The sequence below is a fragment of the Corvus moneduloides genome, chromosome 27, assembly GCF_009650955.1.
Source record: "Corvus moneduloides isolate bCorMon1 chromosome 27, bCorMon1.pri, whole genome shotgun sequence".
Taxonomy (NCBI): Eukaryota; Metazoa; Chordata; class Aves; order Passeriformes; family Corvidae; genus Corvus; species Corvus moneduloides.
The window spans coordinates 3572610-3588194 of record NC_045502.1 but is presented as its reverse complement, the minus strand read 5'-3'; the positions used below and the strand labels follow the sequence as shown (position 1 = coordinate 3588194).

Here is a 15585-nt window from a genome sequence, read left to right as displayed (position 1 = left end):
TCAGAAGGCTGCAAATAAGGGTCGGGGGGCTGCAAGAAGGCTCAGGGAGATGCAATAAAGGTCGGGGGGCTGCAGTAAGATTCGGGGGGCTGCAGAAAGGGTCGGGGGCTGCAGTAAAGCTCGAGGGGCTGCAGCAAAGCTCGGGGGGCTGCAGCAGCAGCGGGGCGGGGCCCGGGGGTCTCCGGGCGGGCTCCGGGACCCCGCCGCCTCCCCCCGCCCCGCGCATGCGCCGCGCACTCACCGCGCCGGGGCTCCGCCGCGCCGGCCCCGCCCCCCGCTCGCCGCCCATTGGCCACCCTGCGGCGCAGCTCGCTGCTCATTGGCTAGTCCTGCTGCCAGTCATGTTGGGCGGGACCTGGCCTTAAAGGGGCCGCGTGGCGCGGAGTGCGTGGCGCAGTTAATTACGCGGGGGTAATTAGTCGGTGCTGATTCCATGGGGGTCGTCGCGCGGTGGTCATCGCATGGTGCCCATCGCCTCTTGTTAATGGCACAGTGCCCATTGCACAGCGCCCATTGCCCGGTGTTAATTAATTGTCCCGTGCTAATTAATTGCTGCGTGCTGTTTCAGTCGTTTTCCCGCATCAGCCAGGATGGAGCAGTACCCTGGGCCCCCCAGCCTCTGGGCAGCGCCATCCAGCTGTTCCCAGCTCTGTGTGAGGCTGAGCCCGGGCAAACTCATCCCACCGGTGCCCTCCGCCAGCTGCCAAGGGCCGGACGGGACCGTGCCACGCTGCCAGCCCCCGGCTCTGCCACCTCACCCCATCCCGGGACACCGGAGCACGCCCGACCCTTATGGGATGGAGGGGGAGTGAAGGGAGACACCGCGGTGGGTGCTGGTGGTGCCACTGGAGCATCCCTGGCCCCAGTGGGATGGAGGGGGGATGAAGGGAGACACCGCGGTGGGTGCTGGTGGTGCCACTGGAGCATCCCTGGCTCCAGTGGGATGGAGGGGGGATGAAGGCAGACACCGCGGTGGGTGCTGGTGGTGCCAGCTGCCCCGGCACGCTCTGGACACTTTATTTCTCCTGCCCCGAGCACCCGCGGGAGCTCTCGGAGCAAAGCACCGAGCAAGAGGTGCCCGGTCCCGGCTCCCCGCAGCGTCCCGGCCGTGTCCACGACGGTGACCAAGGCTCCCAGCGTCCTCCCGTCGGGCCGTGGCCTCACTTGCAGCCCTGCAGAACGCCCAGGGCCTCCCGCACGGCGGCGAAGATCATCCCGTCCAGCTGCAAGGGCGCAAAGAGGGGGCTCAGCACCGCTCACCCCACCCCGGCACCCCCGAATTGCCCCGGAGCACCCACCTGGGCGCGGAGCTGGCGCGTGGTCCCGGCGGGACCCCCGGTGCCGAGGTCCCGGAGGCGGACGGCGCTCTCCGGGGACAGGAATTGCTGCTCCACGCTGATGGTGCCGGTGAGGCTCTGCACCTGCCCGGGCACGGTGGCATCAGGGTTTGCCGTGCCTCAGTTTCCCCAGGGGGTTGGCACAGCCCCTCGGGGGAGTGGTTCAGAGCCGCCTACCTGGTGGGGAGCCCCGGCGGGGACCAGCACGGCGTCCCCTTGGAACTGGAGGAGGCTCCAGCCGCTCACCCCGCACTCCTCCCGCAGCCGCCGCCGCAGACCGGGGTCCAGGTAGCGGCCCGGGGGCTCCGCCGTGACCGTCCCCTCCCGCCCCGGCTCCTCGGATGCCTGTGGGGTGCCAGGGGTGAGCGGAGCCGGGGGCTGGAGCGCGGCCGGGGGTGGTGGCACCCACCTTCCGCAGGAAATCCCGGATCCGCCCGGCATCCTCGGCACGGAAGATGTGCCACAGGGCCCCGGGCCGGCCACCGCTGTCCCTGAGCCGCTCCCGCAGCTGCGCGTCCTGGTGTCCCACGTCCCCTGGCAGCAGCACCTCTGCAGGCACAGAGAGGTCAGACGGGGTCTGGGCAGCGGGTCGGGATGGGGGGGGACCCCCGGGCTCCCCCGTACCCCGCGCTGCCGGCGCTGCGTGGGCCAGGACGCTGATGGAGTCGGCGGCTTCCACCGTCAGGTTTTTGGTCCCAAAGTTCCGGTCCTGCGGATGCACACCTGGATTGGGGCGGTGGGTGAGCGTCGGGCATCAGCGCGGGCGGGGGGAGCCCGGGTGCCCCCCAAAGCCCCCGTACCGCACTCACCGTAGGCCACGCGGACGCGCGGGCGCAGCCAGCGCCGGCCCCGCTGGCCCCGCAGGTAGGTGGCCAGGTTGAGGCGGCCGCTGGCCCCGCAGTACTCGGGCAAGGGCAGGCTGGCCCGCAGGTTGGTGGCCCTGTGGCACAGGGTGGGGTGGTGGTGACACTCGGGACCTCCCGCTGCCCCAGCCCTCGTGCTGGCACCCAGCTGGCGTGGGGAGGGGACATCGGGGTGACGCCACCCTGTGCCGTCACCTACCTGCTCAGCTCCATGTCCCCGAAGCCACTCTCCAGCCTCAGCAGGTTCCCACTGCTCTGTTCCTGCTCCCGGGATGCTGCGGGAGGGAGAACAGGTCACATCAGGGATGCCCAGCCTGGCTCCCCTCACACCTCACCCCTAAATCACACTGAGGACCCCACAGACTCCTCGTCCCCTCACCTGTGCTGGCGGCAAAGCCACCCCAAAACTCCCGGCTGCTCATCCGGACTCGGCTCCCCGCTGCCCGCAGGTTCACCGCCTCCACCTCCTCCTCCTCCTCCCCCGAGGGCTGGAAGGATTCGGGCGCCCACAGCCGCCCCTCCAACCTCTTCTGCAGCCCTGAAACCAGCACAGGCTGCCGGGGCAGCCGGGGATCGGTGGGGTCGCTGGCTGGGGGACTCCCGGCTGGCACCCCACACCCCAGGGATGGGGCGCTCACCTGGCCCTGCCGCCAGTGCTCCTGGAACAGTTTGTAGTTGCTGGCGTGGCCGGGGTCGTGCAGCCAGAGCAGCCCACTGGGGGCCAGGATGCAGTGGGACGCGGGGGGGTCCGGGGGGCTGGGGGGGCTCAGCTCGCCCCCCACCTGCCTCTCCTGGATCTTCCTCTCCACCACGCGGGCGATGATGCTGTCCAGGATGCTGGTCAGGCGATTATCCTGAGGAGGGGGGACGCAATTGGGGAGCCCCTCAGGCCACGCTGACCCCTCCCCAGCCCCCACCAAAGGGGGGTGGGCAGCAGGGGACGTGGTGACCAGATGGCCGCGGGACTCACGCTGGGCAGGGCGGGCGCCACGGGGGCGAAGGCCATGCGCACCCCGTCCTGGCCCAGGCACAGCTTCACGGCGGTGGAGGCCAGGAGGTCGCAGAGGGTGGTGGTCTGCACGGCCCCACCCCGCGCCGGGGGCTGCCCCGGGGACGGCGGCCCCCTCTCGGGGGTCTCTGCTCGGGGGAGAGCAAGGTCACGGTTGCCCACGCCGCCCTCCGCGTGTCACCCCTCACCCAGCACCCCAAAAGGGGAGGGGGGTGCGGCATCCCTGACCCCCCCGGAGCGGGGCCGTGCCCGCGGCGGGGGGGTCGCAGCCGGCCCTACCTTCCTTGATGGGCCGGGCGGGGTCGGCTGGGCCGTGGCTGCGGGGTGGCAGGGTGGGCACCGCGGCACCCGGCGGCTCCTGAAACACCCCGGACCAGGTGGGGATCCAGGTGGGAGCCACATCCCCACCCCCCAGACACGCCCTGTGCAGGGGTTGGGGTCCACCTGCGCCCCCTTTTCCCCCCATCCACAGCCGCCCCCCCCCCCCGTACCTGCCTGCCCGGGGCCTCTGCCAGGCTCTGCTCCGCAGCCCCCTCCCCGCAGGGACAGTGGGACTCGATGCCAAACTTGACCCTGACCTCGTGCAGGAGCTTCCAGAGCCGGGTCAGGACTGGGGACGGATGGGGACAGGGGTGTCAGCCCCCCAGCAGTGGGTAGAGGGTGGTTCTGGGGCTGGGGGACACACTCACCGCAGGTGGGGACGAACTGTGTGGGGACCAGGGATGACACGTGGTGGTCCCGCCCGGGGATGCACTCAGGTGGCTGTGCCGGACCCTCTATGTCAGAGAGAGGGTGCGTTTGTCCCCACTGATCCCCCCAAAGGCTGACACCCCCTTTTCCACCTCTCCCCATCCCCATACCAGGGCCATTGTCCTCCCTCCTGCTGCGGTGGCAGTCGGGGCACAGCTGGAAGCCACATCTGGCGCAGCTCCAGTGGGAGTTGAAGAAGCCACGCTGGCAGGCATCACAGAGCTGGGGGGCTCCTTCCCCCCGCCGCCAGCCCGTCACCCCTGCGAGAAACACAGCCTCAGCCTCCTCGTGTCCCCAGAGTCCCCAGTGCCACCCCCACCCTGGTCCCTGCTTACCCTCGGGCCCACCAGGGGCTCCCGGCCACGTGTCCCTGTCCCTGCGGACGGCGTCGCAGAAGGGGTCCCCCAGGACCCCCAGCAGGTACTTGGCCAGGCAGAGGCTGCTCCCCACACTCCTGCTCCCCACATTCCTGCTCCCCACATTCCTGCCCCCCAGCTCGGGGCCGGCCGCTTCCAGCAGCTCCCCCTCGGCCTCCCCCAGGGTGCAGAGGCCATCGACGCTCAGCTCCCCGTTGTCCCCCAGGGCGAACCTGCGGGGAGAGCAGACAGGAGGGTGCTCAGAGTTGGGGGGGTGGGAGGGTGCTCAAAATGGGGTGATGAGACAAGAGGTGAAAAATTGGGGTGGTGGGGTGCTAGAAGGTGGCAGGACAAGGAAAGGATGGGCAAAAGTGGGGTGAAAGGAGATCCCCTAAAGCGGGGTGAAGGGAGAGAACGCTCCAAAGTAGGGTGACGGGAGAGGGTGTTCTGAAGTGGGGTGATGGAGAAGATGTCCCAAAGAGGGGTGACAGGAGGGGATGCTCCAAATTGGGGTGAAGGGAGGGGATGTCCTAAAGAGGAGATGCTCAGGAGTGGGGTGACAGGAAGGAAACACTCGGAAATGGGGTGACAGGAGGGGACATTCCAAAGTGGGGTGACAGAAAGGGGTATTCCAAAGAAGGGGGTGCTCCATTGCCCCCTGGGACCTCCTGCTGGACCCCCCCACCCCGTCAGCTCACCTGCGGAAGTGCATCAGCCTGCAGGTGCTCTCGGGGGGCTCTTCCTCGTCCTCCTCGCCCTCGGGGTCCCCCCCGGCGCGGGGGGCACAGGCACAGCAGCGGGGGATGCTGTGGGGCAGCGCGGTGCAGGGCAGGCTCTGCAGGCACCACGGCTCCCCGGCGCGGCTCGGCGGCTCTGGGGACACGGGAGGTGCTTGGGAACACTGTGGAACCCCATCCACACCAGCTGGGAGGGAGTGGAAGCGTCCAAAGCCAGGCTGGATGGGGCTTGGAGCAAGCTGGGATGGTGGAAGGTGTCCCTGCCCGTGCCAAGGGGTTGGGACTGGATGGGCTTGAAGGTCCCTTCCAACCCAAACCATTCCGGGATTCTGGGATTCCATGACTGGCACGCTGCGGCGGGGGCTGGAAACTGGGCCAGAAAGTAGGGCTGGAAAGTAGAGCTGGAGCTCCTCCGCACAGGTCAGGGCTGAGATGCCAACGCCTCCCCGAGGAGTCACTGACCCAGCCACAGCACTGCCAATCCCCGGGAATCCTACCCGAGGGTGCCACGCCGCCCCAAAGGTGCCTTCCCACCCCCTGGGCATCCACCCGAGGGTGCCACGCCGCCCCAAAGGGACATTTCGATCCGTGCCCACCCTGGGAATCGCTGCCAGACCCAGTCATGCCGGGAAAAACCCCAGCACAGCAGGTTCCGCAGCCCACACGTGTTCCCAGCTCGTGTTGTGGGCGCCGGGAACCGGGATGCGAAGTTCCCTTGGGATTGGGTGCTGCCCCCGCCCTCTCCGCGGCCCCGCTGTGCACCCTGTGCATCCTCACCTCCGTCTCCCAGCTCCATCCTCCTCTCCTCGGGGTCCCCCGCGCCCTCCGTGCCATCACCCGGGCACACGCTGGCCTTGGTGCCCCTCTTGGCCGCCCCGGCGCCCTCGCCGGTGGTTCGGGGACCGTCGGCGGTGCCGTGGGGGCGTTTGGCCGAGCGCTTGCCCTCCGCGGGGGGCTCGGGACCCCCATCCCGCCGGGAAGCTTTGGAGCGGGGCAGCGACTGCTCTGAGTGCCGCGTCAGCCACGTCTTCTTCAGCTTGGTGTGGTTGCTGGGGGGGCACGGAAAACGCCCCCCGGGCATGCCCAAGGTGGGCTCGAAGGGGTTGGACACCCCGCAGCCCACCCCCGGGCACCCATCGCAGCCCGGGGTGGGGCACAGACAGGCCGGGGTGGGCTCCGGTTTGGCAAGACCCGCTGGGTAGTGCCGGTCCGCCAGCAGAGGCGAGGGATTTGGCTCCCCGCATGCCGGAGGCGAGCCGGGCTGGGCGCTTTGGTAGCCCAGGCGCTCATCTTTGGGCTCCGAGGGCCGGTCCGGCCCCGTGTCCGTGGAGAAATCGGCGCTGTGCGGCCGTGCGCCCACCCAGGGCACCCCGCAGCCCCCCGCGCCGGGCCGCAGGAGGAAGAGGGGGTGGCTGGCGCTGGGGGGAGGCGTGCGGGGGTGGGGAGCGGGCACCGCCGAGCTGCCCCCCGCCCGGCCATCCCTCCACGGGGCTCCCGGCAGCTCCGGCACCGCCGGCTCCCCTTCCCCGTCTCTGTCCTGCCCTGCCTGGCTCCTGCCCAGCAGCTGCGATGCCGCGTGGTTCTTGGTCGAGGGGTGGAAGCCGGGTTCTTTCTTCGGGTAAAACTCCTGGAAGGGAGCAGAGGGGCTGGTGTCACCCCAGGAGTGGGTCCTCGTCCCGCTTCTGTCACCCGCATCCCTGCGAGGGGATGATGGGGAGCATCCCGTTCCCCTGCCTCAGTTTCCCCACCGCCCCCCCTTCAGGCTGGGCAGCCGCCCGGTGCTTCCCAGTGCCCGGTGCCGGGGTTCTGGGGTGCCCGTGTCCCCCGCTGCCAGCGTGGGAAAGGAATGGGGAGCCGCAGCGGCACGGGGTGCGACGGGCGCGCCCAGGGCTGGCAGCGCTGCCTCCCGCCGCCCCCGTGCCGCGGCTGCCGCCGCCGTGACTCAGCCCGGGGGTGGCATCACCCGCAGGGACACCGCGGAGCACAGCGTCACCCGGCGCGTTCCCCCGGCGCTCGGGGGGCTGGGACCCCCCTGCCGAGCTGCAGGGGGGAACAGGGGGGCTGTGTCCCCCTCGGGGACGCTGCCCGGCCCTGCCCTGGGTGCGGTGCCAGCATCGCCTTTCGCAAGCCGCCGCTCCCAGCCGGGTTCAGGTGAGGCTGGAGCCGCTGGCACCTCCGGGGAGCACCGGGAACCCCCGAGTATCCGCGCTCCGGAGCCTCTCCGGGGTGTCCTACCTTATTCCCTGAGCTGGAGCAGTCGTCGAAGGGGGTCAGAGCCGCCTTGCACCTCGGCGGGACCCCCAGGTAGAGGGGCTGTCCCCAGGCGGGCGCGTAGGAGCCCAGCCGCCAGTCCACGCCGGCGAACCGCCCGTCACCCATCGCCCCCGGCCCCTCCGGCCCCGCGCCGCCGAACGGGGGGTCAGCCGGGGGTCCGGTGGGCAGCAGCGAGGACAGGAGGAAGGGGCTGTGCTTGGCCTCCACGAGGAAGGGGCAGTGGCGGAAAGCCGGGGGGTCTCCGGCCGTGTCCCCCGCCGCGGTGCGGGGCTTGCCGGCGGTGCCGGGGTGCTGCGTGTCCAGCCCCGGCACGGGCAGAGGGTAGCGGTGGTACGCGTGGCTGTAGAGGGCCAGCGGGGCCAGCACGGCCTCCGCCCACCGCGGCCCCGGGCGCTCCTTGCAGGGCTCCCCCCAGCCCGCCTTGGGCTGCCCGTTCCGGGGGGACAGCAGCGGGGGCAGCTCAGCTCCGTCCTTGGGGCGGCACAGGGCGTCCCGCAGGCACGGCGGAGCCGGTGGGTAGGGGCAGCCCAGCCGGCCACCGGCGAGCTCCCGGACGGGTCCCAAACATCCCTCGGAGCCCCTCCAGGGACATCCTTTCTCCACCCCGTAGCTCAGCTTGCCGGGCTCCGGGTAGCCCGGGAGTCCCAACTCGGCAGCGGCGCTTCGGGATAAAACCATCCCGCTGCTCTCCATCCCCCGGGAGTCCTGCGCTGCCTCCGGGGCTCTTCTCCACCGCGGCGGGGTCTCCCCCATCCTCGCGTCGCTGGCCATGCTGCTCCGACACTCATGTGGTGCTCAGCGCCGTCCCGGGCAGGCCGGATCCTGCGGGCAGGGAGAGGGGCATCAGCGGGGAACAGCACCGCCCCCTGCCCGGGCAGCGCTGCTGGGAAACTGAGGCACGGGGATGCTTGGGGGTGCTGCAGGGGGGCTGCCTTTAACCCCCCAGCTCCACCCTCCCGTGTTTGATGGGAGGCTCCCCGGCGTGGCGAGGGGATCCCGGGCTCCCGTGCCCCGCGGCATCCGTCGGGATGCACGATGCGGGCGGGCACGTGTCTGGGGCGTGTGTCCCCGTCCCATCCCGCCCCTCTTGCGCCCATCCCGGCGGGGCTGGCGGCCGGGACGCACCTCGCACCCACCAGTCCCTCCGCACCCAGCCTGGCCCCGCGCCCGGCCGCTGGCACCCAGCGTGGGGAGGCCGTGCCCCGCGCAGGTATTTGCCTCCGGCCAGGGCTGGGCTGCGCTTCCCAGGAGGGCTCCCAGCGAGGGGGGAGCTCCCCGCTCCCAGGGGCCCCTCCTGGGAGAAATGCCTGGGGAGATTTGCAGGATTAACCCTCCTCCGGGACCCGGGCCACACGCAGACGCGGGATGCGGAGCCAGACCTTGCAGCGGCGGCGGTCGCATCCCTTCCCCGTGTCCCCCAGTCCTCCCTGTCCGGCAGCTGGAGCAGCCGAGGGGGACAGACCCGAGGTCAGCCAGCTCCCAGCCCTGCTGCGGGGTGGGACAGAGCCGCCCCGATGGCCGGGATGGGGACAGGAGCAGGGTGGGGACAGCAGCGTGTGTCCCAGAGCCGCCTGTTCCCGTCACATCCTCTTCCCAGAGAGGGCAAAACCCCCATTCCCACGCTGCTCGGGAAGCATCCCGGACCACCCTGTCCGAGCCGGGGCACCGTGGGGCACAGGGACACCCTGGGGACACCCAGCCAGTCCCTCCAGGGCGCAGGACCCATCCAGCCCCATTTCAGGAAGTTCTCCCAGCACAGCTCACCAGTGCCCCGAAGCTGCCCCACCACCTGCCATCCCCCCAGCTGCCCCAGGGTGACATTGTCCCCTGTCCTTCATCCCATCCGGAGCACACGAAGCCGCTCCCGCTGCTCGGCGAACATCCCCACTGCCCCACAGCTACCTGGAGGGTCCATCAGGGACCCCAGTGCCGAGGACGAGCGGGGGTCTCTGCCGGTGACACCGGGTCCCGGAGAGGCGAAGCCGGGCGGGCAGGAGCACCTAAACCCACAGGCTGAAGGGGTCCGGCTCCGGGATCTGGAGGAGGCAGAAAGCCGCCCGGGCGGCCCTGGGGATGTTCTTCTCCGCCTGCTGGAGCTGGAGTTTTTGATCCATTGGCTTGGGAGGCTCCGTGCTCCTCCTGCCTATCGTCCTACGAGCGGGGGGTCCCGGCGAGCTGGGATTCAGGGACAGGGGTACCCAGGGAGCAGCGGCAGCACGAGCGGGACCTTCCCCCGGCTCTAGGCAACCTTGAGCATCCTGAGGCGCTGGCGGCGGTGGCGGCGGCTCTGCTCCCCACGAGCGTGCAGCCTCCGCCGGCTCCGGCAGCGACTGGGCGGGCGGGAGGGATGCTGGGGCTGCTGACGCCCGGGAACCGGGAATCGGCGCGGTGCCGGCGGTGCCGCCCAGCCCCGGGGGCACCGGCGGCGGTGCCAAGGCGGGCAGGTGTGCTCTGCCCCGTGCGGGTGAAGAAAGCGCCCTTTGTTCGCCAATGCCGCCCCGTCACCAATGAAAGGCTCCAGCCGCCCGCTCCGGGAGAAACTGGAATGGGAGAAACACCGGGATGGGCCAAAAGTCTCTGTCCTGGTGCTGGGGAGCTGGTGGGGGAGTGTCCGGCATGGAGCGTGTGGTGGCCATCCTATGGGATGTGAGCCCCCAGGACCCCAAACCCCTTCGGCTTTTGCCAAAGGTTACGGATCTGGCCTCAAGCCACGGTCCAGAGCCGTGTCCATCCCTCCTCCAGCTGCCTGGGATGAAGGCAGAGCTCCTCTACCTCCCTGCACACCCCGCAGCATCCGGGTGGGAAGAGCAGGATGTGCTCCAAGGGGTGCAGAGGGACCTTGTGGGGCACAGGGATGCTGAGACAGCATCCCGATGATGCCACCCTGACCGGGGATGAGGAGGGAGTGCCTGGGGCCACTCACCTGTGCCCTGCAGCCCACCAGGATCACACCCATGCCAGCCGTGCCCACCAGGATCACACCCGTCCCAGCCGTGCCCTGCAGCCCACCAGGCAAAAGCCGGGACCTTTTGGGTGCTCCTCACACCGTCCCCAAGCCGCAGGACCCCCAGCACCAGGACACCCCGACCCCAGGCCCACCAGCACCCACCACCCGCTCCTGCCGACAAGCCCTGGAGAGGGAGGAGCAGATCCAGGGGGGTCTCCCAGGTGGACACCCCATTCCTGGGCTCCCGGGGAGGTGGTGCTGATGCCAGCAGTGCCGTGCGGGTTTATGTAACCTGCGTGTGTCCCCGGGACGTGCCCGCCTTACATAAACCGCATCCCTCGGCGCGGCTGGCCCGGCACGGCTCGGCACGGCTCGGCAGCGGGGGCCGGGCAGGCTGGGGGCACGGGAGAAGGGGTGAGGGCAGGCCAGGGCCCGCGGGAGCCCAGCAGCGCCACGAAGAGCCGACCACGGGCTGCCTCCAGCTCAGCAGCTTCCTTGCGGTCTGGTCCCGCTGGGAGCCGGGCGCCGGGCTTAACCCTTGCTGGGCACGGCTCGGGGCACCGCGTGCCACCGGGGTCACTCGGCCGTGCCAGGTGGTCCCATCCCACCGCCAGCGTGGGTCAAGCCACAGCGGGACCCCCCCGAGCCCTGCTCGCCCAGGGGGGGAGGGTTTGGGGGGCCGCGGCGCCGGGATGCTGCTCGCTGCACCCAGTGGGTGCCAGGGAACAGGGAGGGGACCCAGACAGGGCTCGGGGCGAGGGAGAGCCCGCGCCTGCCTGCGATGAGAAGGTGCTGAAAGACAAACTCTTCCCGTTCCCCTCCCTCCGTTCCTCAGGAATGATGGATCCAGAAGGGCTGGAACGGAGGTGGCAGCCGGGAGGGACCCCAGGGGAGGGTCTGCAGCGTCCTGGTGTGGCCGGGTAGCTCTGGGGGTGCCCGGGGATGACGGGAATGTCGCGAGGGAGGGGACAGGTGAGGAGAGGGATGGACACGCCAAGCTGAAAGTGGGAAGCCCCAAGGAGGGTCCGTGGCAGCCGTTGCAGGGGCAAGGAGATGATGGAGGGACAACAGGGAATTTCCCACCATGCACCGGGGCAGCATCCCTGGGCACTGTCCCCTCCCCACGCCACGCTGCCCTCGGCGTGCCAGGGAGCCTGAGGCCTTGGTGAAACCTTCCCAGGGCCAGCACAGCCCCCACGGGGTAGCCACACTCTGGGACTCTCTGTTGGGGCTCAGCCACCGCCCCTCGATCCCAGGAGCGGGATCCGTGCCTGCTCCCACCACCCCAACCTCTGACCGGGGTCTCAACACGCCCTGCCTGTCCCAGCGCGACCCACGGAGGCTTCCCAGGGTGATCCGGGGGGTTCCAGGCTGAGCTTGAGTTCTGCCAGCCGGGAGATAACCCCCGAGGGGGGTTCTGCCTTGGGCACAGAGCTCCCAAATCCCTGTTTTTTCCCCCAAACAGGAGGGCGAGCAGAGGGACGGCAACACCCACGAGCCAAGCACTGGCCAGAGCGCCGCCGCGGGAGGCCGGAAACACCCGAATTAGAACCCTTGGCATCCCTGCCCTGCTCCATGCCAGAGCACGGGGGGGACGCTGTGAGGACGTGGGGCGGAGGGACACTGTCCCCACGGTGTCCCCTGGGATTGTGGGGGACGCGTGCGGGACAGGGGACTCCCGGGACGATCCAGCTCCGGCAAAAGGGACGGATGGGGGTCCTGATATCCCAGCTGACCCTCTCTGCTGGATGTTCCAGCAGCCCTGGATCCTGCCAGCCCTGTCCCGGTGCCCACAGCACCTGCTTGGATCAGGGCACCGCCAGCCCCTCCAGGAGCGGGCTCTGCACCCCCAAACCCACAAGCCTGGGGAAGAACCCAAAATCCAGCATTTTCCTCATGCAAAATGGATCCCTGCTTCAGCTTGCCCGGAGTCCACTGTGCTTACACAGAACCTCAGCCCTTCCTCTTCCTCCTCCTCCTCCTTCCTCCTCCTCCCAGCCCCGGCACGGAGCCCGGCACGCACCTACCTGCCTCCACCACGGTTCAGGTGAGGAAGCTGAGGGCACAGGCAGAGGAAGCAGCCCCGATCCCCCCCGTGCCCAGCACCGGGCGCGATGGCCGCGAGAGCTTTTGTTAATCTGCACCCGGCGCTTAAATAAAAAACAACAACCAAAAAAAAAAAAAAAAAAAAGGAAAAAAAAGGAAAAAAAACCCCACGTCAAACCTTCAGGAGTCTGGAGGCTGCGGCGGAGCGGAGGGCACGGGAGGACACTCACTCCCACACGAGCAGCTTTCTGGGAATTAGGGCCACAGCCCAACTGCTCTGGCAGCCTGCGCTCCCCTCCAGCCCTGGCTGCCCGTACGGCGGGGCCTGGGCAACCTCCCCGCTGCCGGTGCCGGTCCCGGACAGCCTCACCGGCCCCGTCTGGCCCCGCCGCCGCCGCAGGGTCGGACACTTCTCCCGACCCTAATCTCCCGCTTTTCCCCGGGGAGGTGAGTAAGCATCGCTAATCCCGCTCGCTTCGCTGCCGGGGACAGAGGAGCCGCTCCCCCCGGGCTGGGGCTACTCGCTGACACCCCCAACTCGCCCTCCCCAGCGCAGGTCGCCCCTTCCCCGGGCGCTGCACGCCCTCAAGGCGAAGCTCGGGATGGACGGAGCGAGGAGCGGGAGCGGCTCGTCCCCGCCAGAGGGGACCGCGGGATGTCGCAGCCAACGCACCTTTGGCGGTGCCCCCCATGCCCCGTGCGCGGCGGGGGGATGCCGGGGGGCACGCAGGAGGACCCGGAGGTGAGGGATGCTGCCGGATGCTGCCGTGCCCGCATCCCTCCCTCCCGCCCCGGGGGAGGACGAGCCGTCCCGGCAAGCCCCGGTGCGGGGGCACGGTGCCCGTCCTGTGCCACCCCCCTGGCCCCCCCTCTCCACGTGCCCGGGACTCCTGTTTACCCAGCGCCAGGAACCAGCTTCAAATACCTTGATGTAATTAAAAGCTCACCCCGGGGCCAAGGGCTTAGGACGGCAGCCAGGGACACGGGCAGCCCGCTGCCACCTGCGTGCCGCACAGGCAGGGCTGGCAGCTGCCCGCGCTCCTGGCAGCACCTACCTGGCAGCAGCCGGGGGCTCCTGCCCTCAGCCCGGGCTCCTCCGGTGCCCCCGCCGCGCTCCCGGGGTGCCCCGCCGCCGGGGAGCCATGGTGACGGGCAGGTGATGCGGTGACCCGGATCCTGGTGCGAGGACAGGGGAGTCAGGAGCGATGGGCAGCCACTGCCCGCTGCCTCAGTTTCCCTTAGCGCCCGGAGATGTCCTGCCTCAGTTTCCCTTGGTGGCCGGAGATGCTGTGCGGTCCCCAGAAGGGGATCCCCAGCGCGCCCTGAAGACGGTGCCCAGCTACCCACGAGCTCGGGGATTGTGCTCCCCAAAATCCTCAGCCCAACGCCCGTGGTGTCACGGCAGGGACACGGAGCCGGAACCTTCCTCGGTGCCAGCGCGGGCTGGCTGGGGACAGACGGGTCCCCGGGGGGACAGGCGGCTGCGGGGAGGAGGGGGGGGATGCAGCAGCGTTCCTTCAGCTGTGTCCTCCCACACTCCCGTCACCTCGGACGCCCTTTTCCCGACCCCTCCCGCCACCACCGCCCTTCCCACCCGCCATCCTCTTCCTCGCCATCCTCCTCCTCCTCCTCCTCCTCCTCCTCCTCCTCCTCATCCTCACCAGCGGCTCACCGGCAGCCTGGGGGCATGTGCGCGCTTGAGGACACGGTGTGGGGGCGCAGGAGGAGCCCCCCCGGAACCAGGAGGGAAGGTCTTACCTGCACGGCAGCGCTGGGGACGGAGTGGGGAAGGGGGGGAGTCTCATCCCCCGCCCGCCCGAGCCCCCCGCCCGCGGCTCCTCATCCCGCCCTCCCTGCCCTCTGCGGCGGGAGGCAGCTGAGAGCTCCCGGGGCTGCCAGAAAAGAGGCTGCGTTTAAACAACAGACATAATTATGCTTTTGATACCGTCTGCTAAAAATACAGCGCGGTGCCGCGCGGGGAGCCATGTGTGCGCGGCCTCACATGGCTCCCGCCCGGAACAGCTGACTCAGGCAGCGGCCACCGGCAGGGGACAGCCATGGGGGGAGCCCCGTGGCCATCAGGGGGGTCAGACGCCCACCTGGCACCCCCAAACAGCTGGTTAAAGAGTGATAAGGGCAGCCCAGGGATGGCCAGAGCATCCCACCGCAAAGGCAGCTGCCCCCCGGGTTGGTGCAGTGGGGGAAAATGAGCTGGGAATGGAGCAGGGAAGAAGGAGGGGGCTGAAGGAGCGTGGATGGGGCACTCGGTGTCACCAGGGTGGGTTTTGGGGGGCTCAGGCTGCTCTCAGCCCCGGCAGCAGCTCGGGGGGAGGGGGGTGAGGAGGACGCTGGAGGGGTGCAGGGGGACTCTGGGGGTGGCACCCCAAGCACCCAGCAGCTCCCCGGGGAGGTAAATCCCATTCAGGAGTCATGAACCCAATTTCCCTGACCCTGCACTGCCCGGGCAGGGAGCAGGGCCGGGGTGAGACCCCCGCGGTGCCCGGCCATGGCACCCCCGGGCACCGCATCCTGTGGCTGCTGCCCTCCGGGAACGGGCAGTGCCTGGCCCGGGGGCACCACGGGCCCGGCGCTGGCATCACAGCGCCAGCCGTGTCCCTGTCAGCTGCGAGAGGGAACAGCCCTGCGTCACTCGGTCCCCTGCCAGCTCACAAGGATGCAGGCAGGCAGCCATCCCCCGTGCCCTGGCACTCCAGGCCTTGTCCCCAGTCCCTCTGCAGCTCTCCTGGAGCCCCTTTAGGCCCTGCAAGGGGCTTTGAGCTCTCCCCGGAGCCTTCTCTTGCCCAGGTGAGCACCCCCAGCTCTCCCAGCCTGGCTCCAGAGGGGTCCAGCCCTGGGAGCAGCTCCGTGGCCTCCTCTGGACTCACTCCAGCAGCTCCACGTCCTTCTAATATTGGGGACCCCCGAGCTGCAGGTGGGGTCTCACCTGAGCGGAGCAGAGGGGAGAATCCCCTCCCTGAACCCGCTGGGAATCACTGACTGCCGCAGCCCCTGAGTCCCCCCGATTACGTCACCTCCTACAAGCCCCCAACCCCACTTTCCCCCCCTCCAGTGGCTCCAAACTCTACCCCGGGCTGGGACAGGGGGTCCCCACAGCGGTGCCAGCCAGGGCTCAGCCTGGCACCCCCTCCCCGGAGGGGACCGTGGCAGCGGGCGAGCTCAGGTCAGGCGCTTAAACTGCTGCGCTGGGGCGGTGCCAGGCGAGCCGGGGGGGATTAGGGCTTTGCTGATGCAGCCTGGCACTGGCC

General features: G+C 69.9%; 1 protein-coding gene across 6 annotated transcripts; it reads right to left on the bottom strand.

Annotated features, from left to right (window-relative positions):
• Nucleotides 1-267: 267 nt before the first annotated feature.
• On the bottom strand, nucleotides 268-13856 carry HR (HR lysine demethylase and nuclear receptor corepressor). Of its 6 annotated transcripts, none has more exons than XM_032091997.1 (19): nucleotides 13375-13856; nucleotides 12301-12423; nucleotides 7288-8148; nucleotides 5830-6679; nucleotides 5014-5188; nucleotides 4295-4548; nucleotides 4070-4219; nucleotides 3899-3985; nucleotides 3701-3819; nucleotides 3489-3567; nucleotides 3171-3337; nucleotides 2839-3054; nucleotides 2580-2754; nucleotides 2400-2475; nucleotides 1962-2060; nucleotides 1747-1886; nucleotides 1515-1682; nucleotides 1299-1421; nucleotides 268-1223 (listed from the first exon to the last, which is right to left on the bottom strand). In XM_032091997.1, the coding sequence occupies exons 3-19, from the start codon at nucleotides 8095-8097 to the stop codon at nucleotides 676-678; spliced, it is 4236 nt and encodes a 1411-aa protein (XP_031947888.1). In that variant the 5' UTR covers nucleotides 8098-8148; nucleotides 12301-12423; nucleotides 13375-13856; the 3' UTR covers nucleotides 268-675. The 6 variants fall into 6 exon arrangements, with proteins under 6 accessions (XP_031947888.1, XP_031947889.1, XP_031947890.1 ...); XM_032092001.1 differs by lacking the exons at nucleotides 12301-12423; nucleotides 13375-13856 and adding exons at nucleotides 2147-2277; nucleotides 9229-9636 and having other exon boundaries at nucleotides 1063-1223; XM_032091998.1 differs by lacking the exon at nucleotides 12301-12423.
• Between the last annotated feature and the right edge of the window lie 1729 nt (nucleotides 13857-15585).